This window comes from Mustelus asterias, unplaced genomic scaffold (assembly GCF_964213995.1).
Source record: "Mustelus asterias unplaced genomic scaffold, sMusAst1.hap1.1 HAP1_SCAFFOLD_120, whole genome shotgun sequence".
NCBI classification, from domain to species: Eukaryota; Metazoa; Chordata; class Chondrichthyes; order Carcharhiniformes; family Triakidae; genus Mustelus; species Mustelus asterias.
In genome coordinates this window covers 409,051-433,104 of record NW_027590159.1, presented here as the reverse complement: position 1 = coordinate 433,104, position 24,054 = coordinate 409,051, and the positions used below count along the sequence as shown (strand labels likewise).

At 45.6% G+C, this 24,054-nt stretch overlaps 1 protein-coding gene and 1 non-coding gene across 2 annotated transcripts; one reads left to right on the top strand and one right to left on the bottom strand.

Annotated features, from left to right (window-relative positions):
* Nucleotides 1-120: 120 nt before the first annotated feature.
* On the bottom strand, nt 121-1,104 carry LOC144484609 (putative G-protein coupled receptor 139). Its single transcript, XM_078203084.1, has one exon. The coding sequence runs from the start codon at nt 1,102-1,104 to the stop codon at nt 121-123; it is 984 nt and encodes a 327-aa protein (XP_078059210.1).
* A 10,505-nt stretch (nt 1,105-11,609) lies between these two features.
* Nucleotides 11,610-11,682, top strand: trnat-ugu (transfer RNA threonine (anticodon UGU)). The gene has a single exon. It is a non-coding gene; the product is annotated as a tRNA-Thr (tRNA).
* Nucleotides 11,683-24,054: the final 12,372 nt, after the last annotated feature.

Here is a 24,054-nt window from a genome sequence, read left to right as displayed (position 1 = left end):
GTATTATGAGCGTTAAATCTCTCAAGTCCTGTATCTGAAGCCCAATAGTGTCTGATTCCAGAGAGACGGAGTACACATTGATCTAAGTAGATGAAAGCCAAGCACGTGCTGATGTGTATTTTAGCCAGTGAGCGTGGTGAAGGGGCATAGCAGAACCTTCTTCAGGTCCTCTCGGAACTTGGTCTGGGCGACTGTGTAAATGAAGACGTTGTTGCAGGAACTGACTAGCTGGAGCATGTTTGCTGCTTCCTGAAGGATGTACCGTGGGTCTTTGAAATCCAGGCTGGTGCGGTAGCCCTCACCTGTAATCCGCACATAGAGGAAATGTACGACATAGGTGACCCAGAGGAGGAGGAAGCTGAGGGAGATGGCGAAGAGCAGGATGATGGACCTCTTGCGGTTGGCCATCTCTGGGTCCCCGTGACTCTCCGTGCCCCGGAGTCTCCTGCGGGCTCTGCTGGCCGCTAAGATGTGTTTAACGGTCAGCGCGTTAAGAAACAGGATGAGCAGGAACGGGAGAAACGGAGTTAAGATGTGGTCCAGCCAGTCATAGGCCTGCCAGGCGGGCACCGTGTAATAGCTGGACTTAACAGCACAGAACCAGGGCACCCCGTCCAGGGTGTACAAGGGCTGGTAAGTGAAGTAGAAAGGGACATTCCTGACACAGCTCAGGGCACAGACTATTCCTATAACCAGCAATGCTGCTTTCTCGGTGCAGTATCTGGCCTTCAGGCCCTGGCAGCAGATGGCCACAAAACGGTCGATGGTGAAAGCCACTGTCAACCAGACGGACATATCCCGGGCAACATAGACCAGCAGAGCGCTGAGTGTGCATGCGGGGGTGGTAGACAGGACGCTGTTCTGAAAGTAGATGCGGCCAATCCGGTTGAGGATTATGGCGGTGATGATGACAAGGAAATCAGTCAATGCTATCGCGATCAGGTAGTAGGTGATGCACCGTGACAGTCCGCACCGTCCTCGGGATAAGATTACGATCGTCACCAAGTTGGCTGTGAGATAGAAAGAGACAGAGAGATGTGTTACCGAGAGCGCTCGAAACACCAGCTGCTGCGCCATCCAATCAGTTACTGAAAACATCCTCATCCTTCACTTTGCCAACTCCAGACTCCAGTGATTGCAAAGTCTTTGGCAATGGTCCGACATTCAAAACTGGATTCAAGTTATTTTAAATCAGGAGACATTGCAATCAGTCCAAATTGTAACTCTGCCCTCTGGTCACTGAGTTGATCCCCTCAGATAACTATCAAATTTCAGATTCTCAGAAAATTTGCTGTCGTTGTTCTTATTCGTACCAATCCCATCCACCCATCAGCCCTATCGGCTGCCATTCAGGCTGCGTCTCTGTTTTTTATAATCTCGTCCTTCGAATTATAAATCCCTCCATAATCTCGCCTTTCCAGATTTTGATAACATGCTACAACTATCTGAGATCACACCATACCTCCGAGTGTGGACTTCCATGACCCTGATTTGATCTTTTCAGTTTGCCTTTACGTGCCGAGACCCTAACCTCTGGAACTTCTTCTTTCAAAGACTAAACTTTCCCTTTGTGCTTCAGGACGATCCTTAGAAAATAAATTCGTTGAACAATTCTAAGTCATTTTGTCGGTCAGTATAAAGTTGATTTGTTAAAGTCTTGTGAAGTATCCCCATTCTAGTTATCCGAGTGTCTGAAGAAACAAACGCTACATCGCCTTCTCAAATGAAAGCTAGATATGGACAAGTCATATTCGCCTTGCCATATCTGCATGCATACAGCTAGTGATTAAAAATATAATTATCCGAAATTTACCAGACTTACTAACACAAGACAAAATGCATAATGCATAACCCCCACACCTTTTTCAAAAGTTTCAATAATTCAATCTTAAAACCTCAGTAACGATGTGGGCAGCCCAGTGCCGCCTCACTACAAATCAACGATTACTAACTGCTGGAGGTCACAGCATAGGTTCATGTAAGCAGTGAATGAATGTTCTATGTCAATGCATCTAATTGAATTATTAGATTGCGATAGCTCATTTTCTGAGACTGTACATACCAGTGGATGAAATATAGGTCACTTTATAGACTTTATCGTGCAAAACACTGAAAACACTAGATCGCATTTTACTACATTCGAATAAAACCGAATTTTCAACAATAAAAGGCTAATGTTTATGCAACGCCATACATTTCAAGTCATGAGACTTATTTGGGATCTTTCACCTACCAGGAACACCAATGGCAGCGAGAATGGGATAAAAAATGGCGAAGAAGAGACCTTTTGCTGGTCCATGCATCCTCTCCCAGAAAGTGAAATGAAGCTTAAACCTGAGCTCTGCGGTGGTTTCATAGCGTCTCACATTTATTCTGAGTGAGCGTCTCCAGAGGAATAATTAAGTTAGAGCCTGCACCTTAGTTACAGGCCGGTGAACAAACAGATTCGCTCACTGTTGGTGACCTCCACATTGCACCATTGGCAAGGGGGATGATTCCATTATATACTGAGCCAAACTCTGCTTGCTCATTCCATGGTTACATCCACCTCCCACAAACCATGCCTTTGTGTCTACATCAAGAACAGCAGGTGAGGGGAGATATTGATCTGGGCTCTAATCTCAAATTCAAAGACCGTCTCTTCCGATTTCTGCCAGGTGCCCAATTACTTCTTGCTCACAGATATCAGATTAGTTCGGCACTTATTTCCTTCTGAGAGTTTTGGACACAGAAAATAGACGCATGAGTAAGCCATTCAGCATTTTGAGTCTACTTCGCCCTTCATTTTGATCATGAGTGATCATCAAAATACTTTCCTACTCCCTAATTCTTTTTACTAGATATACATCTGAAATATCTGAAGTCACTATGACCGTTTTGCTCTCACACTCACCGAACACAGGATGGATTTCACAGAAATGACAAATGATAACTGAGGTTAATATGCTATAACAAGTGATACAATGAACCCATTTTCCCATCTACAAACAGCAAGCGAAACAATTTTCACGCACAGAATTCATCGTGGACTTTTAGTTTTATTGTTTTGGGTGAAATAATTGCCATCATGCATTGTATTTATTTGATTTTCCCACAGAAAACTCGGTCATCTAAAGTTTTGTTATAGTGAAGATTTGTAAATCATATTTGGAGGAGTAAGCTTGATGAAAGTCAATTAAGCTAAATCATTTTAACGGTAAGTGTTCTCTCTGGTCACAGCTTGCAGCAACTTTATGAATTGAATCTGTTTTTCATTATAACTTGAACATCAATTCCAGCATGCTTGACTCTCGTTGTCACAATTGCTGTTGAAGCTAATATTGCCGCTATTGTTGCTGAAATCATTGTTGTCGGCGCCTCTCTGGCCACAACTCGCACAACAAATTCCAACAACAACAATCTATCTGATATTTTCAGTGATGCTGCTTGAGAGCTAATGACAGGCCCAGGACAGATGGAAGGAATAAGTTGACAAGGAAATATTTAATTAATGGCATGACACCAGGAAGTTCAGTGGAACAAAGGGACCTTGGCGTGGTTCTGCACAGATCTCTGAAGACGAAAGGGCATGTTAGTAGGGTGCTGAAAAAGGCAAATGGGACAATTGCCTTTATCAATCGGGGCATAGATTAAAAAAGGAGGGAGGTCATGTGAAAGTTGTGTAGAGTTGGTAAGGGCCCAAGCTAGAGTATTGTGTGCAGTTCTGGGTGACACATTATCGAAAGGATATGATTGCACTGGACGGGATGCAAAGGAGTTTCACCAGGATGCTGCCTGGGATGGAACATTTAAGTTATGAAGAGTTTCCATAGGCTTGTGTTGTTCTCGTTGGAGCAGAAAAGACTGAGGGGCGACCTGATCGAGGTGTACAAGGTTATAAGGGCCATGGACAGAGTGGATAGGGAGCAGCTGTTCCTCTTATTTGAAGGATCAGTCACGAGGGAACACAGATTCAAGGTGAGGGGGCTAAGGTTTAGGAGGGATGTGAGAATTTCTTTTTTAACTGGAGGGTGTTGACAGTCTGGAATGCTTTGCCTGAGAGGGTGGTGGAGGCGAGTTGCCTCACATCCTTTAAAAATTACCTGGATGAACATTTGGCACATCATAACATTCAAGCCTATGGGCCAATTGCTGGTAAGTGGAACGTCAATGTTTCTAGCGTGTCAGTACAGACTCGATGGACCGAAGGGCATCTCCTGCACTGTATGGTCCTATGATTCTATGAAATCTGCAATGATTTTCTGAAAAAGAAGTCTGGGATATTTTACAGAAATGAAGTGTGTGTCCCTAAGATTAAGGTCTGATGCGAAATATGACAACCATTGCTGGCACGCCCTCGATGCTGCCACTCGGCAACAGCCTGGATTACAGGCTGAAGTCTCAGGAGTGAGCCTTGACCCTAAAACTTTGTAACTCAGAAGCAGGACTAACAGATTCTGAACAGGACAGTCACTTACAGAGCAACGAAGGTTCCTGTGATCTTGAGAGAACGCCTGTTCGTCGGCCCTGAGGTTTTTGTTCAGAGACAGATAAGTTTTAAACCACTGCGATTTTCAACCCATCGAAATAGAAGGCAGTGTTCTGGATTCCTGTTCGAATGATCTTTAAGGGAAATCTCTTTTCTGTCTTACTCTGACCAGCCTCGAATCATCCCTTGGTAAAAACTGTGATTGTTCTTCGACTGTTATCCCGAAGTAAACTAAAACTCAGAAAGTAGTTTGTGTGCTGTCTGTGCCAATACAGATCAGGATTAAAGAGATTTGTTTTATAAGTACAATCTGTAATCACACTGTCTCCTTCAGTCACGTAGAGTTCTGTCTTGGATTGTGATACCGAATCTGCGCGAATCCTCCCTGAAATAAAAATGAACGTTGGGTTGTGATGGAAGTATGACATAAGTACATACGGCCATAAGTACCGAGTACAAACCACAATATAATGAGATGACGGGACGACATGGGATCTATTCTGACTCTCCCAACAAAACCTCTGGAATAGCAGTTCTATTTACTGCTGTCATCTGTTGCAGTAAAGTGAGAAACGGGTTGACATCGAGATTACAGCAGGAGAAGAGCTCGTGCCTAGTGCAATTCCGCTGCTGTCATCATGTTCCGATTGAGGTAACTGGGTTTTCACAGGAGATTGTGTTTTCGGATGTATTTTCCATTTCCTCCTGCGCCACCTGGCCGCATCACGCAGAGCATCATTAAGTGAACGGAGGAGGAGAGACAGACTCTGTTAGAGCACTAGGATGGGCTGGGTTCTCCCTCCCTCCCTGTCTCAGCACTCTTGGAACTGTGATGTGGTGGCCATTACAGAGACTTGGTTATCTCAGGGTCAGGACTGGGTACTTCAAGTGCCGGGTTTCAGATGTTTCAGGAGGGACAGAGAAGGAGGCAAAAGAGGTGGGGGAGTGGCACTGTTGATCAGGGATAGTGTCACAGCTGTAGAAAAGATGGATGCCACGGAAGGAATGGCTACGGAATCTCTGTGGGTGGAGGTTAGGAACAGGAAGGGGTCGGTAACTTTACTGGGTGTTTTCTATAGGCCGCCCAATAGTAGCAGAGATGTGCACGAGCAGATTGGGAAGCAGATTCTGGAGAGATGTGATAATAACAGAGTGGTCGTGATGGGAGATTTTAATTTCCCAAATATCGATTGGAATATCCCTAGGGTAAGGGGTTTAGATGGAGAGGAGTTTGTTCAGTGTGCACAGGAGAGCTTCCTGACGCAATATGTGGATAAGCCTACAAGAGGAGAGGCTGTGCTTGATTTGATATTAGGGAATGAACCTGGGCAGTTGTCAGATCTATCAGTGGGAGAGCATTTTGGTGATAGTGATCAAAACTCTATCTCCTTTACGCTACCATTGGAGAGCGATAGGATCAACGGAGCTAGGAAAGTGTTTATCTGGAGTAAGGACAACTATGATGCTATTAGGCGGGAAATTAGAGGCATAAATTGGAAGGAGGTTTTCTCAGGGAAATGTACGTAAGAAATGTGGCAAATGTTCAAGGAAAATTTGTCTGGAGCTCTGCACAGCAATGTTCCGGTGCAACAGGGGAGTTATGGTAGGTTACAGGAACCGTGGTGCACGAAAGCTGTAACGGATTTAGTCAGGAAGAAAAGAAAAGCCGACAAAACGTTGAGGGAGCTGGGTAATGTTAGAAATCTAGAAGAGTATACGACTAATAAGAAGGAACTAAAGAGGGAAATTAGAAGAGCCAGGAGGGGACATGAGAAGGCCTTGGCAGACAGGATAAAGGAAAACCCCAAGGCATTCTACAAGTATGTGAACAGCAAGAGGATAAGATGTGAAGGAGTAGGACCTATCTAATGTGACGGTGGGAAAGTCTGCTTTGCTATAAACTGAAGGTCGATAAGTCCCCTGGGCCTGATGAAATGTATCCTAGGATTCTTTGGGAGGCGAGGGATGAGATTGCAGAGCCTTTGGCTTTGATCTTTGGGTCCTCGCTGTCCACGGGGATGGTGCCGGAGGACTGGAGAGTGGCAAATGTTGTTCCTCTGTTTAAGAAAGGGAATAGAACTGACCCTGGTAATTATAGACCGGTTAGTCTTACTTCGGTGGTTGGTAAATTGATGTAAAAGGTCCTGAGGGATGGGATTTACGACCATTTAGAAAGATGCGGATTAATCCGGGATAGTCAGCACGGATTTGTGAAGGGCAAATCGTGCCTCACAAATTTGATAGAATTTTTTGAGGAGGTAACTAGATGTGTTGATGAAGGTAGGGCGGTTGATGTCATATACATGGATTTTAGTAAGGCGTTTGATAAGGTCCCCCATGGTCGGCTTATGATGAAAGTAAGGAGGTGTGGGACAGAGGGAAAGTTGGCCGATTGGATAGGTAACTGGCTGTCTGTTCGAAGACAGAGGGTGGTGGTGGATGGAAAATTTTCGGACTGGAGGCAGGTTGCTAGCGGAGTGCCGCAGGGATCGGTGCTTGGTCCTCTGCTCTTTGTGATTTTTATTAATGACTTAGAGGAGGGGGCTGAAGGGTGGATCAGTAAATTTGCTGATGACACCAAGATTGGTGGAGTAGTGGATGAGGTGGAGGGCTGTTGTAGGCTGCAAAGAGACATAGATAGGATGCAAAGCTGGGCTGAAAAATGGCAAATGGAGTTTAACCCTGATAAATGTGAGGTGATTCATTTTGGTAGGACAAATTTAAATGTGGATTACAGGGTCAAAGGTAGGGTTCTGAAGACTGTGGAGGAACAGAGAGATCTTGGGGTCCATATCCACAGATCTCTAAAGGTTGCCACTCAAGTGGATAGAGCTGTGAAGAAGGCATATAGTGTGTTAGCTTTTATTAACAGGGGGTTGGAGTTTAAGAGCCGTGGGGTTATGCTGCAACTGTACAGGACCTTGGTGAGACCGCATTTGGAATATTGCGTGCAGTTCTGGTCACCTCACTATAAGAAGGATGTGGAAGCGCTGGAAAGAGTGCAGAGGAGATTTACCAGGATGCTGCCTGGTTTGGAGTGTCGGTCTTATGAGGAAAGGTTGAGGGAGCTGGGGCTGTTCTCTCTGGAGCGGAGGAGATTGAGGGGAGACTTAATAGAGGTTTATAAAATGATGAAGGGGATAGATCGAGTGAACGTTCAAAGACTATTTCCTCGGGTGGATGGAGCTATTACAAGGGGGCATAACTATAGGGTTCATGGTGGGAGATATAGGAAGGATATCAGAGGTAGGTTCTTCACGCAGAGAGTGGTTGGGGTGTGGAATGGACTGCCTGCAGTGATAGTGGAGTCAGACACTTTAGGAACATTTAAGCGGTTATTGGATAGGCACATGGAGCACACCAGGATGGGAGGGAGTGGGATAGCTTGATCTTGGTTTCAGATGAAGGTCGGCACAACATCGTGGGCCGAAGGGCCTGTTCTGTGCTGTACTGTTCTATATCTATATCTATAAATTCTCGCTGCTGAACAGAAACGACGTATCGCGGAAATGAAACAGGAGAAACAGACGGGAATATTTGGAAGGTTTCGATTCGATTGAACGAATAATTAATTCTGCAGCCAGCTATAGGAATGAGTGCTGAGCAGCGCAGTGGGCGAGGTTCAAACCTTACTGAGAAAACAGCAGCGAACATTAAATCCACCACCTTAACCAATTGGACACCACTCCAACCGGAGTCAATGTGTTAATGTCACTCGTGAATAATCATTGAACGGTTACAACAACAGAACTGAACATTTGGCACTCGCAGGTCGAGCTGCACCTTGCATACTTCTTGCCTTTCTCCTTAAAGAAGCACCATGCAGTGAACAGACACACAAGTGGTCATTTGGTGGCAGTGGTGGGATTTCAACCCACGCCTCCGCAGGGATTGGTGCCTAAATTAAGCGTCTTAGACCACTCGGCCACACTACCAAAAGGAAGTGGGTGATGACTATTGCTTGGAGTGGCATGTGCACCGATTTAGAATGTAATTGGGATTTGGGATAGAACTCAAGCCTATCACAATATTTTGGAATCACAGCCAAGCACTTATTTTCCATTTGTTACATCTCTGACTTTTCCAGCTCTGATGAAAGATCCAGCTGGAATATTAACTCTGTTTTTCACTCCACGGTCGCTGGCAGATCTCGTTTATTTCGATGCAGAATTCGTTTCACGGCGTCAGTTCATACAACAATACAAACGTGTTACTCTCTGGCTGGGGAAAGAATCCAGGCTACAGTGATGAAAGTGCCGAATCCAAATCACTGGACCAGCAGGGAGGCTCACAGTGACTTTCCCAATCAGCGGATCATCGTCATTCATCCATTGCCTTCCTTCAGGTCCATTACACAATCGACAGTTTCCTCATTTTAAAAAAAAAAGCTCTTTAATTCACATTTGAGACCTGCCATTGAGCCCATGGTCGTGAAAAAAATGACTCTGAACCATTGGACCACCCGGGCTCCGCCTTCACCAGCTCAATGTTGCCTTGTACATCATTCCTTGTGTCAGATAACATATTCCCCTTGTTTTCTGTAACGAACCATAACTTCTGTTCTTTTTAAGGAATGACCCTGACTTTACAATCAGAAAACGCAGGGTAAACTAATCAGTTTAGTTAATATTTCGCAAAAAATTATGAATAATAGCTCTTTTCCCTCACCCTGCAATGAAAAAGATTTGGAAATATTTCTGCCCAGTTTCCAGCCGTGGGAGACAGACGTGATAACTGTAGTGGAATGTTTGCTGTCATTGGCTGAACACATCACTGGCCTTCGATTCAGAAGGGGCCATTTTGCAGGAGAAGTTTGTGGTGAAAGCAGTCTGCCGTGAAAATTCAAATAACAAAGGGATCATGAACAAAGCAAATTGTAAAACATGCTGTAATCTGTTGCTCTGGTGGTCAGAGTTTGACACTTTCGCTGCTGTTTTAATTGCAGGGCAGGAAATGAAGATTTATTGCTCCCCTCCAATCCGTGAAAACAATTATCAGTTATTTCCCGGTAGAACACCGAAATCACAATCTCGCCATGTGTCATATTCTTTCTGAAGTAAATACCCTGAGCAAATTCAGCAGGAAGTCATATTGTCCTTTCTGGGAACCAGACGAGGTTAAGGACAGTTTAAATGGTGCTGGGATTTCACTGCAGTTCACTGTGTTTCTAACTGGAGATGATTTTTCTCTGTTATACATTTCAGGATCGTCTGATTCGGTGAAGGTTTCCTCCTGGCCCATCCCAACTCCACGGATTCTGAAATATTTCAGTATCAATACAAGGACATGATTGCCGTGTCAAGCACGTGGTAGCGTGGCCGAGCGGTCTAAGGCGCTGGATTTAGGCTCCAGTTTCTCCAGAGGCGTGGATTGGGATCCATCACTACCGGAATTGATTTCAGTTTTTGTCGTTGCAGCTGAAGTCCAACAGCTCAGATTGAAAGTAAGAATGTGTGCAGTCTCGTTGTTGACAGACGCTCTCGTAAAATTGGATATGGCGCCCAATCATCGATCATCGATCGACAGTTCCGACGCGCCACAGCGAAAAACCGCACCTACCTCCTCAGAAGATAAACACGGGACACGGCCGAAAGAGTGCCCTTCGTCGTCCAGTACTTCCTCGGAGTGGAGAAGTTGCAAAATCTTCTTCGGAACCTTCAACATGTCATTGATGAATGCGAACATCTCTTCAAGGCCATCCCCACACCCCCGAAAGAAGACAGCAATATTTCCAAATGTCATTCAATACAGATTGAGGGAAAAGTTTCATAATTTGTGTTTTTGCTAAATGTTAACTGATATGCTGAGTATTTCCAGCATTTTCTGATTGCAAAGTCAGGGGTCACTCGATAAAAACAACAAAAGTGCAGGTCTGTGGTAGAGAGCAAGGGAGGATGGATTAACGGACAAAGGAATGATGGACAAGGCAACATTGAGCAGGTGATGCTGGAGCTCGGGTGGTCTAGTTTTTCAGCGTCAAGGCTTTCACCGCCAGGGCCCAGGCTTAATGACTGGGGACCAATTGTGAAAATACAATTTGATATGAAAATATTGTCTCTTTCTCATTCCTGATCAACTAATCACAATTGCTGTTTAAAAGCAGTAGGCCAGAACTAAGAACCTCTTCCTGTGCTGTAACTTTCTATAATTGTTTTGTTTTCATCCACCCTACCTTTAAAGTTTAGGAGTTCATTTTATTATTGCCACAAGTAGACATACATTAACAGTGCAATGAAGCTACTGTCAAAATCTCCAAGTCGCCTCACTCCAGCGCCTGTTCGTGTACACTGAGGGAGAATTTAGTATGGCCAATGCACCTTTCCAGCAAGTCGATCGGACTGTGTGGAAGGAGTGGAGTAAATTACCGTGGATGCTGGAATCGGAAAGAAAAAGGGAAAATGCTGGAAAATCTCTGCAAGTCTGGCAGCATCTGTAAGGAGAGAAGAGAGCTAACGTTTCGAGTCCAGATCACGCTTTGTCAAAACTGGGAGGAGTGGAGTTTCTCCGATAGAGAATACAAACGGGAAGACCGGTTGAATGGCTGTCTGTCGAAATAATCAGCAGGATTGCAAACATTAAGACTGCAGTCCCGGCCCAGGTGACAGATTGGGATTTTCGAACTGAGGCTCAAATCCTGTCATGTGCGCTTCCCGTCATTCCTCATTGTGACTTATTTTTATTGAAAGTTATTGGAAATGAAGCAATGGGTGCAGAGATGATCAACTCATTGCAAATCTCTCACATCAGCGTCACTGAGGGTCTAGTGATCAGGATCGGCGACGTGACGCGTTTTCGATTCCCAATCACGGAGTGAATTATTTTTTGTTCAATTCTTCATTTAATGAAAACACGCCTCGCAGCGTCTCTGAAGGGAGCAACATTTCAATCTTCCAACTGGATGAACTTGCATCGGAGCTGGAAAGGTCAGAGAGGTAACACGAACGATAAACTCTGAAGAAGAATCGCATGACACGCGCAACATACATGTCAGATACACAGAGCACACATGTCAAATCATGTCACTTTCAAGTTGCGTTTTTTAACTTCCTGCTCTCCACCTCAGACATTTCCACATTCATCAAAAATCTACGACCTCAAACCCAATCCTGTACCTCAATCCACTGATAATGTTTGAATATTTGGCTCCACAGCTCAGAGGTCAGAGCACTGGTCTTGTAAACCAGCGGTCGCGAGTTCAATTCTCGCTAGAGCCTGCTGACAAAACTTTGCTGATATAAGCTGGAGGGAAAAGGCAGAGAGAGTGTTCTTCTGAGTAGAGGGGCAGATTGGTTGCAACTTTGGAAAGCGAAAGCATTTTCTTCTTCGTGAAAGAGCAGAACATATTTGCTGAGCGAAAAAATGTAAATATTGATATTAAGAATAGAATAGATGCGTTTGTACAAGGAATGCATAAAGTTAGCACATAGGTGCAACAGATAATTGGAAGGGAAATTACATTTTGGTCTTTATTGCCGGCAGGCTGGAGTTCAAGAATAACAAGGTGTTTCTGCTGTTGCATTGGGTTTTGTTGAGACCAGGTTGAATATTCTGCGCAGATGTGATAGTCACATTTAAAAATGGATATGCTTGCATTGGAACCGGTAAAGTGAAGGTTCATCAGATTGCTCCCTGGGTGAGGGAGTTGTCCTGTGATGAAATTCCCTGGAGTTTAGAAGAATAAGAGGCGATCTCTTTAAACCTACACAATTCTGATTAGGTTTGACAGGATGGAGACTGAGATATTGTTTTTTCTGCTGGTCAGGAATCTAACCCACTGCGGCACAGATGAGGGGCTGATCATTTAGGGCGAAGATAAGGAGAAATTACTTCACTCAAAGGGCGAGAATCTTTGGCATTCTCTGTACCTGACAGTTATGTATGCCCCCTCATCGAGCACATTTAAAGTTGGGATAAACAGGGTTCTAATCTCTTGGAGAATTTAGCGATATGGGGAGCTGGTGGAAAAACTAAGTTGTAGCCCAAGTTCAGCCATGATGGTATTGAAAGGTGAAAATCCCGATGGACCGAGTGGTCTGCTCCTCCTCCTATGATTCATGTCAGAATGAAAACAGACAGGACTGGAAGTTCTCAGCAGGGCTTTCAACACATGTGGAGCAAGACAGAGAGTTACGTTTCCGAGTTCAATATGACTTTTTTCAAACCAGTAACCGAATCTGAATGATAACAATTAGCATAACATTGACGCTGCGAATTGAATTGGATCCAGGCAGTGAAAGCCCTGGAATTAACTGCTGCAGGATTTCTGCAGGAAACTTTTTCAGGAGAGTTAGCTGCCGACAGACATTTTGGAGGTTTGAAAGCACCCCGAGCCAAATAGACTCCCTCAATTTCTGTTTCTACTTATATTCCGACATAGATATTCTTTGTATCCTTCTGCAACAGGGAAATACTGTCCAAACTTTGCCAGTCTCGCTGATATTCACTAAACTGTCATGCAAACCGATCGATGAATATTCATTTCAAATAAAACGAGATACATTAGATCGTGCTGTTGTATATTAGAAATTTGGATTCACAGCAACTGATAGAAATTGATGCTGCAGTTGCAGATATAGAGTTGGAATGCACCATTACAACGAGTGAATCCACTGTCTGTTTAAATGTTGATCAGTGAAAATTTCAATCATCTTCTGCTGTGTAACACACGGCGACTGATTCAAAAAGCAATAGCCAGTTAAAAAAAAGCCTCATCAGTCAATCTTTCTCGCAACTTTCAAACATGTTGTTATTCTCTGCACCATTTGTCATTGAGGTACATGAATAAGTGACCGCAGTTTGTGATAGTAAAAAATGTATTCACCCCCTCTGGTAACTGAATCACATTGATGCACAGAGGAACACACACAGACAGCGAGAGTCACAGAGGGCTGACGAGACACAAACATGATGTGGAGATGCCGGCGTTGGACTGGGGTAAACACAGGAAGAAGTTTAACAACACCAGGTGAAAGTCCAACAGGTTTATTTGGTAGCAAAAGCCACACAAGCTTTCGGATCTCCAAGCCCCTTCATCAGGTGAGTGGGAATTCTGTTCACAAACAGGGCATATAAAGACACAGACTCAATTTGCATGAATAATGGTTGGAATGCGAATACTTACAGCTAATCAAGTCTTTAAGATACAAACAGCGTGAGTGGAGAGAGCATCAAGACAGGCTCATAAGGACAGGATATAGCGCTCGACTCATTGATCAACAGTTCCAATGCGCCACAGCGAAAAGCCGCACCGACCTCCTCAGAAGACAAACACGGGACACAGTGGACAGGGTACCCTTCGTCGCCAAGTACTTCGCCGGAGTGGAGAAGCTACGGCATCTCCTCCAGAGCCTTCAACATGCCATTGATGAAGACGAACATCTCGCCAAGGCCATCCCCACACCCCCACTTTTTGCCTTCAAACAACCGCACAACCTCAAACAGACCATTGTCCGCAGCAAACTACCCAGCCTTCAGGAGAAGAGTGACCACGACACCACACAACCCTGCCACAGCAACCTCTGCAAGACGTGCCGGATCACCGACACAGATGCCGTCATCTCACGTGAGAACACCATCCACCAGGTACACGGTACATACTCTTGCAACTCGGCCAACATTGTCTACCTGATACGCTGCAGGAAAGGATGTCCCGAGGCATGGTACATTGGGGAAACTATGCAGACGCTGCCACAACGGATGAATGAACACCGCTCGACAATCACCAGGCAAGACTGTTCTCTTCCTGTTGGGGAGCACTTCAGCGGTCACGGGCATTCGGCCTCTGATATTCGGGTAAGCGTTCTACAAGGCGGCCTTCATGACACACGACAGCGCAGAGTCGCTGAGCAGAAACTGATAGCCAACTTCCGTACACACGAGGACGGCCTCAACCGGGATATTGGGTTCATGTCACACTATTTGCGACCCCCACAGCTTGCCTGGACCTGCAGAGTTTCACTGGCTGTCTTGTCTGGAGACAATACACAGCTGTTTAGCTTGTCTTGATGCTCTCTCCACTCACGTTGTTTGTATCTTAAAGACTTGATTAGCTGTAAGTATTCGCATTCCAACCATTATTCATGTAAATTGAGTCTGTGTCTTTATATGCCCTGTTTGTGAACAGAATTCCCACTCACCTGAAGAAGGGGCTTGGAGCTCCGAAAGCTTGTGTGGCTTTTGCTACCAAATAAACATGTTGGACTTTAACCTGGTGTTGTAAAACTTCTTACTGTGAGACACAAACACCCATAGATCAAGGATGTCACCAATTGGGTTCAGTTTTGTTCCATTTCTGGCTGGGACTTTGGTACATTCTAGCTGATGAACAGAAATGAAGGAACGCGGAAGTGAAGCAGGAAAAACAGATGGGAATATTTGGAAGGTTTTGATTCCATTGACCGAATAGTTAATTCTGCAGTCACCTAAAGGAATGAATGCTGAGCAGCGCAGTGGGTGAGATTCAAATCTTCGTGAGAATACAGCCATTTCAAATCCACCACCTTCGCCGCTTGGCCACCATTGCAACCGGTATCAATGTGTTAGTGTCACTCAGATCAAATGGTTGCAGCAACAAAAGGGATTATTCGGCCCCCGGAGTTCATCCTGCAACTTGTATCCCTCTCGTCTTTCTTCTTCACAAAATGTTACTCCCTGAACAGACAAAAAAGCTGTCCTCTTTTAGCAGTGGTGGGATTTACAACCCACGCCTCCTCGGAGACTAAAACTTAAATCCAGCGCCTCAGGCCACTCGGCCACACTACAAGAGGAAACCGTGTGATGACTATTGCTTGGAGTGGCATCCGCACCGATTTAGAATATAATTGGGATTGGGGATATAACATTTCGCCCCTCAAGCCTATCACAATATTTTGGAATCACAGCCAAGCCCTTGTTTTCCATCTGTAGCATTTCTGGCTTTCCAGCTCCGATGAAACGTCATCCAGCTGGAAGATTAAATCAATTTCTCACACCACAGACGCTGCCAGATTTAGTTTAATTCAATGAGGAATTCCTTTCCATGGTGTCAGTTCACACAGCAACACAAACGAGTTACTCTCTGGCTGGGGTTTGAATCCAGTCCACAGAGATGAAAGTGCCGAATCCTAACTACTAGACCAGCAAGGAAGCTGACAGTGACTTTTCCAATCAGCGGATCATCGTCATTTAAGCCATTGTCTTCCTCCTTGTCCAGCACCCAATAGCCAGGATTCTCATTTTAAAAATATTCTGCTTTGTCACCTGCCATCGAGCCCAAGGGCGTGAAATCGATGAGTGTGCACCATTGGAACACCCGACTTCAGCCATCACCAGCTCAATGTTGCCGGCTTCATAATTCCTTGGGTCAAATAATGTTTCCTCCCTTGTTTTCTGTGACGAATCTTACCCTCTGCCCTTTATAAGGAGTGACCCCTGATCTTACAATCAGAAAATGAAGGCAAAACCTATCAGACAAATCAAAATTTTCAAATATATGAATAGTAGAACTTTTCCCACTCTCTGCAGTGAAAAGGATTTGGAAAAAAAATCTGGCCAGTTTCATGCCGTGGGAGGCGGACGCGATAACTGTCGTGGAATTATTCCTGTAATTGGCTGAACACTTCTCTGGTGTTGAAACAGAAGGTGCCATTTTGCAGGAGACGTTTCTGGTGCAAGTGGTCTGGCGTGGAAATTAAAATAACAAAAGGATCGTGGACACAGCAAACTGCAAAACACGCTGTAATCTGCTGGTCTGGTGATTAGAATTTGACACTTTCACTGCTGATGCAGAAAATGACGGTCCATTTACTGTCGTTGTGAAACAGTTTAAGAATCCAATATTTATCATCAGTCACATGGATTACAGAACATATGAATAAATCTGCACATATCATTGCTGAGAGCACAGTTCAAGCACTTGGTTCGGTTTCCTGACTCTTCTTTCGTTCCTGGCTAAGATCAAAGACAGGAGAGACCAAGCGAGATGAGGCAGGGTGGGGAGATGATAATCCTGAGCAGACGCTTCAGCAACGGAGGCCTTTTCAACAGGGGAAGAAAGGTTCAGAAATGGTCTAACAGACGTGTTCCCAATCAAGGAAGTTTGGAAACTATTGAAAAGAAACCCGGTTAGTCCGTCTGGTCGCTATGGTTTCTAATAATGTAAACTACTGTGGAAAAAAAAGATCGCTCTTTGGTAAACTGGCTTTTTGATATTTGGTCGACATCCTTCTTTGATGGTTAAGGAACGTTCGAAACTTCCATTCTTTCGAAATCAACAATACAAAATTGCCACATGTGGAGTTGAGACTTTATTCAGTTAATCTATTTATTCAAATGAACACGTAGTGTACTACCCATGCAACCACGTCAAAAGCTGTGATAAATGATCTCAGATCAATCATAAATAGCAAATTTTGGAAAAAGGCATCCGATGCAGAAATAACATCAGAGTAATAACACCTAAAATAAACTGCCATAATAATAATAATATTAATAATAATAATACAGCAATATCATGCAGCTATATTCGGGAATATATTGATAATTGCTGCTTCACAGACAAAGTTGTTTATACAACTATTTAAAACCAGTTTCAGGGCTTTGTAAGTTGTGCCTATAAAAACAAAGGCCTCACAGTGCTGCTCTGACTGCACAGTGAGTGCTGGCTGAATGTGAGGAGTCCTTTTGGCATTGTGAAAACAGGGTGTTCACGTGGTAAGTTAAAAGGAGATAATGAGTCATTAAACTTGCTTTCAGGGTGAGCTGAATGAGTTCTTATTTGGGAAGTTAAAATCAGCACTTCAGTGCATTCCTGCAACAGGAATCAGCTGAGTCAGCTCTCAACTGAACTTGGCTGGTTCTTTGTACACCTCGTTAAAACCAGTTTCAGGGCTTTGTAAGTGGATGAGGTGGAGGGCTGTTGTAGGCTGCAAAGAGACATAGTTAGGATGCAAGGCTGGGCTGAAAAATGGCAAATGGAGTTGAACCCTGATAACTGTGAGGTGATTCATTTTGGTAGGACAAATTTAAATGTGGATTACAGGGTCAAAGGTAGGGTTCTGAAGACTGTGGAGGAACAGAGAGATCTTGGGGTCCATATCCACAGATCTCTAAAGGTTGCCACTCAAGTGGATAGAGCTGTGAAGAAGGCCTATGGTATGTTAGCTTTTATTAACAGGGGGTTGGAGTTTAAGAGCCGTGGGGTTATGCTGCAACTGTACAGGACCTTGGTGAGACCACATTTGGAATATTGTGTGCAGTCCTGGTCACCTCACTATAAGAAGGATGTGGAAGCGCTGGAAAGAGTGCAGAGGAGATTTACCAGGATGCTGCCTGGTTTGGAGGGTAGGTCTTATGAGGAAAGGTTGAGGGAGCTAGGGCTGTTCTCTCTGGAGCGGAGGAGGCTGAGGGGAAACTAAATAGAGGTTTATAAAATGATGAAGGGGATAGATAGGGTGAACGTTCAAAGACTATTTCCTCGGCTGGAAAGAGCTATTACAAGGGGACATAACTATAGGGCTCGTGGTGGGAGATACAGGAAGGATATCAGAGGTAGGTTCTTTACGCAGAGAGTGGTTGGGGTGGGGAATGGACTGCCTGCAGTAGTAGTGGAGTCAGACCCTTTTGCAACATTTAAGCCGTTATTGGATAGGCACATGGAGCACACCAGGATGATAGCGAGTGGGATAGCTTGATGTTGGTTTCAGATAAAGCTCGGCACAACATCGTGGGCCGAAGGGCCTGTTCTGTGCTGTACTGTTCTATGTTCTATGCCCACATTTGGCCCATATCCCTCTATATCCATCTTACCCATGTAACTATTCAAATACTTTTTAAAAGACAAAATTGTACCCCCCTCTACTACTACCTCTGGCAGGTTGTTCCAGACACTCACCACCGTCTGTGTGAAAAAATTGCCTCTTTGGACCCTTTTGTATCTCTCCCCTCTCACCTTAAACCTATGCCCTCTAGTTTTGGCCTCCCCTACATTTGGGAAAAGACATTGGCTATCGAGCTGATCTGTGCCCCTCATTATTTTATAGATCTCTATAAGGTCACCCCTCAGCCTCCTCCGCTTCAGAGAAAAAAGTCCCAGTCTATCCAGCCTCTCCTTGTAACTCAATCCATCAAGTCCCGGTAGCATCCGAGTAAATCTTTTCTGCACTCTTTCTAGTTTAATAAAATCCTTTCTATGATAGGGTGACCAGAATTGCACACAGTATTCCAAGTGTGGCCTTACCAATGTCTTGTACAAACCCAACAAGACATTCCAACTCCTGTATTCAATGTTCTGACCGATGAAACCAAGCATGCCGAATGCCTTCTGCACCACTCTGTCCACCTGTGACTCCACTTTCAAGAAGCTATGAACATGTACCCCTCGATCTCTTTGTTCTGTAACTCTCCCCAATGCCCTACCATTAACTGAGTAAGTCCTGCCCTGGTTCAATCTACCAAAATGCATGACATCGCATTTGTCTAAATTAAACTCCATCTGCCATTCGTCAGCCCACTGGCCCAATTGATCAAGATCCCATTGCAATTGGAAATAACTTTCTTCACTCTCCACTATGCCACCAATCTTAGTGTCATCTGCAAACGTGCGAATCATGCCTCCTATATTCTCATCCAAATCATGAATTAAATGACAAATAACAGTGGACCCAGCACTGATCCCTGAGGCACAGCACTGCTCACAGGTCTCCAGTTTGAAAAACAGTTCTCTGCAACCACTCTCTAGCTTCTGTCAAGAAGCCAATTTTGTATCTATTCATTGTTCCACAGGACCAGGCTGAGGAGAAGGCAGTTGGTTTGTTCACTACATTTATTTATTTATTTTAAGTTAAATTTGTGTAAAAAAATCGGAGGTTTTTTTTAAAACAGGAAGTGGGCCCAGCAGGAGTCTGGGAAGGTTTTTGGAGGGTTTAAAAGTGCTTAACTTGCAGTTTTCAGCCTCATTATTCCACAGGACCAGGCTGAGGAGAAGGCAGTTGGTTTGTTCACTACATTTATTTATTTATTTTAAGTTAAATTTGTGTAAAAAAATCGGAGGTTTTTTTTAAAACAGGAAGTGGGCCCAGCAGGAGTCTGGGAAGGTTTTTGGAGGGTTTAAAAGTAGGCCGCACTTTTGAGCGGGCAGCGTCGTTAGCGGGCAGCAGAGTGAGCAGGAGGCAGAGTGAAAGCAGTAGGGCTTTGGCTCACAGGGCTTAGGCAGAAAGGGCGAGCAGGGGTGAGTTAATTCATTTTTTGCTGTTTCTACCTGGTACTGGCAGGGTATCTAGAGAGGATGGGTGTGAAGGCAGTGCAATGTTCCTCTTGCACTATGTTCGAGGTGAGGGACGACGACAGTGTCCCTGCTGATTATACCTGTGAGAAGTGCATCCATCTGCAGCTCCTGCAAAACCGTGTAAGGGAACTGGAGCTGGAGTTGGAGGAACTTAGGATCATTAGGGATGCAGAAATGGCCATAGACAGAAGCTTCAGGGATACAGTTACTCCGAGGAATGAAAATAGATGGGTGACGGTGAGAGGGGCTGGGAAGAAGCAGTCGGTGCAGGGATCCCCTGTGGTCGTTCCCCTTAGCAATAAGTATTCCGCTTTGGATATGGTTGAGGGGGACGACATACCAGTGGTGAGCCGCAGTGAGAGGATCTCCGGCACTGAGTCCGTCCCTGTGGCTCAGGAGGGTAAGGAGGAGAGCGGGAGGGCGATAGTTATTGGGGACTCGTTAGTTAGAGGGATAGATAGGAGGTTCTGTGGCAGCAAAAGAGACTCGAGGATGGTTTGTTGCCTAGCGGATGCCAGGGTCCGTGACGTCTCGGACCGTGTTTTCCGGATTCTTAAGGGGGAGGGGAAACAGTCACAAGTCGTGGTACACATTGGTACCAACGACATAGGTAAGAGAAGGGACGGGGATTTAAAACAGGAATTTCGGGAGCTCGGCTGGAAGCTGAGAGCAAAGACAAAACATGTGGTCATCTCTGGTACGCTACCGGTGCCACGTGATAGCGAGTTGAGGAACAGGGAGAGAGTGCACTTAAACATGTGGTTGCAGGGATGGTGCAGGAGGGAGGGTTTCAGATACGTGGATAATTGGAACACGTTCTGGGGAAGGTGGGACCTCTACAAACAGGACGGGGTGCACCTGAACCAGAGGGGCACCAATATCCTGGGAGGGAAATTTGCTCCGGCTCTTCAGGGGGATTTAAACTAATTTGTCAGGGGAGTGGGAAAAGGAGTTGTAGTTCGGAAGTCAGTGTTGAGGGTGGTGAGATATTGGGGAAGGTATCAAGGTCAAGGGTGGGTACCGGTAGACAGGAAGATGGGTTGAAGTGTGTCTACTTCAATGCAAGGAGCATCCGGAACAAGGTGGATGAACTTGGGGCGTGGATTGCTACTTGGGACTACGATGTTGTGGCCATTACGGAGACGTGGGTAGAACAAGGACAGGAATGGTTGTTGGACGTTCCGGGGTATAGATGTTTCAGTAAGTGTAGGGAAGCTGGTAAAAGAGGTGGAGGAGTAGCATTGTTAATCAAGGATAGTTTAACGGCTGCGGAAAAGCACTTTGAGGGGGATATGCACACTGAGGTAATATGGGCTGCAGTTAGAAACAGGAAAGGAGCGGTCACATTGCTAGGAGTTTACTATAGGCCCCCAAATAGTAATAGAGATGTGGAAGAAGAAATTGCTAAGCAGATTATGGATACGTGTGGGGGTCACAGGATAGTTGTCATGGGGGACTTTAACTTTCCAAATATTGATTGGAACCTTTGTAGGTCGAATAGTTTGGATGGGGCACTTTTTGTGCAGTGTGTGCAGGAGAGTTTCCTGACACAATATGTGGATAGGCCGACAAGGGGTGAGGCCACATTGGATTTGGTACTGGGAAATGAACCGGGCCAAGTGTTAGATTTGGTTGTGGGAGAGCAATTTGGAGATAGTGACCACAATTCGGTGTCTTTTGTTATTGCAATGGAGAGGGATAGGGCCGGACGGCAGGGCAAGGCTTACAATTGGGGGAGAGGTAATTATGATGCGATTAGGCAAGAATTAGGGGGCATAAGATGGGAACAGAAACTGTCAGGGAAAGGCACTGATGAAAAGTGGAACTTTTTCAAGGAACAAATACTGGGTGTCCTTGATAGGTATGTCCCTGTCAGGCAGGGAGGAAATGGCCGAGTGAGGAAGAGGGAAGCTTATGTAGGGATGAGGAAACAAGGTTCAGATGGCTCGATTGAGGGTTACAAGTTAGCAAGGAATGAGCTGAAAAAGGGGCTGAGGAGAGCTAGGAGGGGACATGAGAAGTCCTTGGCGGGTCGGATCAAGGAAAACCCCAAGGCTTTTTACTCTTATGTGAGGAATAAAAGAATGACCAGGGTGAGGTTAGGGCCGGTCAAGGACAGTGGTGGGAACTTGTGTATGGAATCAGTAGAGATAGGCGAGGTGATGAATGAATACTTTTCTTCAGTGTTCACCAAGGAGAGGGGCCATGTTTTTCAGGAAGAGAAGGTGTTACAGGCTAATAGGCTGGAGGAAATAGATGTTCGGAGGGAGGATGTATTGGCAGTTTTGAATAAACTGAAGGTCGATAAGTCCCCTGGGCCTGATGAAATGTATCCTAGGATTCTTTGGGAGGCGAGGGATGAGATTGCAGAGCCTTTGGCTTTGATCTTTGGGTCCTCGCTGTCCACGGGGATGGTGCCAGAGGACTGAAGAGTGGCGAATGTTGTTCCTCTGTTTAAGAAAGGGAATAGAAATGACCCTGGTAATTATAGACCGGTTAGTCTGACTTCGGTGGTTGGTAAATTGATGGAAAAGGTCCTTAGGGATGGGATTTATGACCATTTAGAAAGATGCGGATTAATCCGGGATAGTCAGCACGGATTTGTGAAGGGCAAATCGTGCCTCACAAATTTGATAGAATTTTTTGAGGAGGTAACTAGGTGTGTTGATGAAGGTAGGGCGGTTTATGTCATATACATGGATTTTAGTAAGGCGTTTGATAAGGTCCCCCATGGTCGGCTTATGATGAAAGTAAGGAGGTGTGGGATAGAGGGAAAGTTGGCCGATTGGATAGGTAACTGGCTATCTGATCGAAGACAGAGGGTGGTGGTGGATGGAAAATTTTCGGACTGGAGGCAGGTTGCTAGCGGAGTGCCGCAGGGATCGGTGCTTGGTCCTCTGCTCTTTGTGATTTTTATTAATGACTTAGAGGAGGGGGCTGAAGGGTGGATCAGTAAATTTGCTGATGACACCAAGATTGGTGGAGTAGTGGATGAGGTGGAGGGCTGTTGTAGGCTGCAAAGAGACATAGATAGGATGCAAAGCTGGGCTGAAAAATGGCAAATGGAGTTTAACCCTGATAAATGTGAGGTGATTCATTTTGGTAGGACTAATTTAAGTGTGGATTACAGGGTCAAAGGTAGGGTTCCGAAGACTGTGGAGGAACAGAGAGATCTTGGGGTCCATATCCACAGATCTCTAAAGGTTGCCACTCAAGTGGATAGAGCTGTGAAGAAGGCCTATAGTGTGTTAGCTTTTATTAACAGGGGGTTGGAGTTTAAGAGCCGTGGGGTTATGCTGCAACTGTACAGGACCTTGGTGAGACCGCATTTGGAATATTCCGTGGAGTTCTGGTCACCTCACTATAAGAAGGATGTGGAAGCGCTGGAAAGAGTGCAGAGGAGATTTACCAGGATGCTGCCTGGTTTGGAGTGTCGGTCTTATGAGGAAAGGTTGAGGGAGCTGGGTCTGTTCTCTCTGGAGCGGAGGAGATTGAGGGGAGACTTAATAGAGGTTTATAAAATGATGAAGGGGATAGATCGAGTGAACGTTCAAAGACTATTTCCTCGGGTGGATGGAGCTATTACAAGGGGGCATAACTATAGGGTTCATGGTGGGAGATATAGGAAGGATATCAGAGGTAGGTTCTTCACGCAGAGAGTGGTTGGGGTGTGGAATGGACTGCCTGCAGTGATAGTGGAGTCAGACACTTTAGGATCATTTCAGCGGTTATTGGATAGGCACATGGAGCACACCAGGATGGTAGGGAGTGGGATAGCTTGATCTTGGTTTCAGATGAAGGTTGGCACAACATCGTGGGCCGAAGGGCCTGTTCTGTGCTGTAATGTTCTATGTTCTATGTTCTATTTAGATGCCCCACCCTAGATCCCGTAAGGTTTAATCTGATGCAACAACCTTATGTGGTACCTTGTCAAAAGTCTTGCTGCAGTCCTTGTAGGCAACATCAACGGCACTGCCCTTATCTACCTTCTTGGGAGAGGGGGGGAGTGCGGTGGCAGGAGAGGGGTGGAGTGCGACTGCGAGAGGTGGGGTGGAGTGCGGCTGCGAGAGGGGGGGTGGAGTGTGGGTGCGAGGGGGGGTGGAGTGCGGGTGCGAGGGGGGGTGGAGTGCGGGTGCGAGGGGCAGGTGGAGTGAGGGTGCGAGGGGGGGGTGGAGTGCGGGTGCGAGGGGGGGTGGAGTGCGGTTGCGAGGGGGGGTGGAGTGCGGGTGCGGGGGGGTGGAGTGCGGGGGGGGGTGGAGTGCGGGTGCGGGGGGGGGGGGTGGGTTGCGTGTGTGAGGGGGGTGGAGTGCGGGCACGGGGGGGC

Bases quoted from the DNA above. Each gene is read 5' to 3' on its own strand.
- LOC144484609 (XM_078203084.1), bottom strand. From the start codon at position 1,104: ATGAGGATGTTTTCAGTAACTGATTGGATGGCGCAGCAGCTGGTGTTT.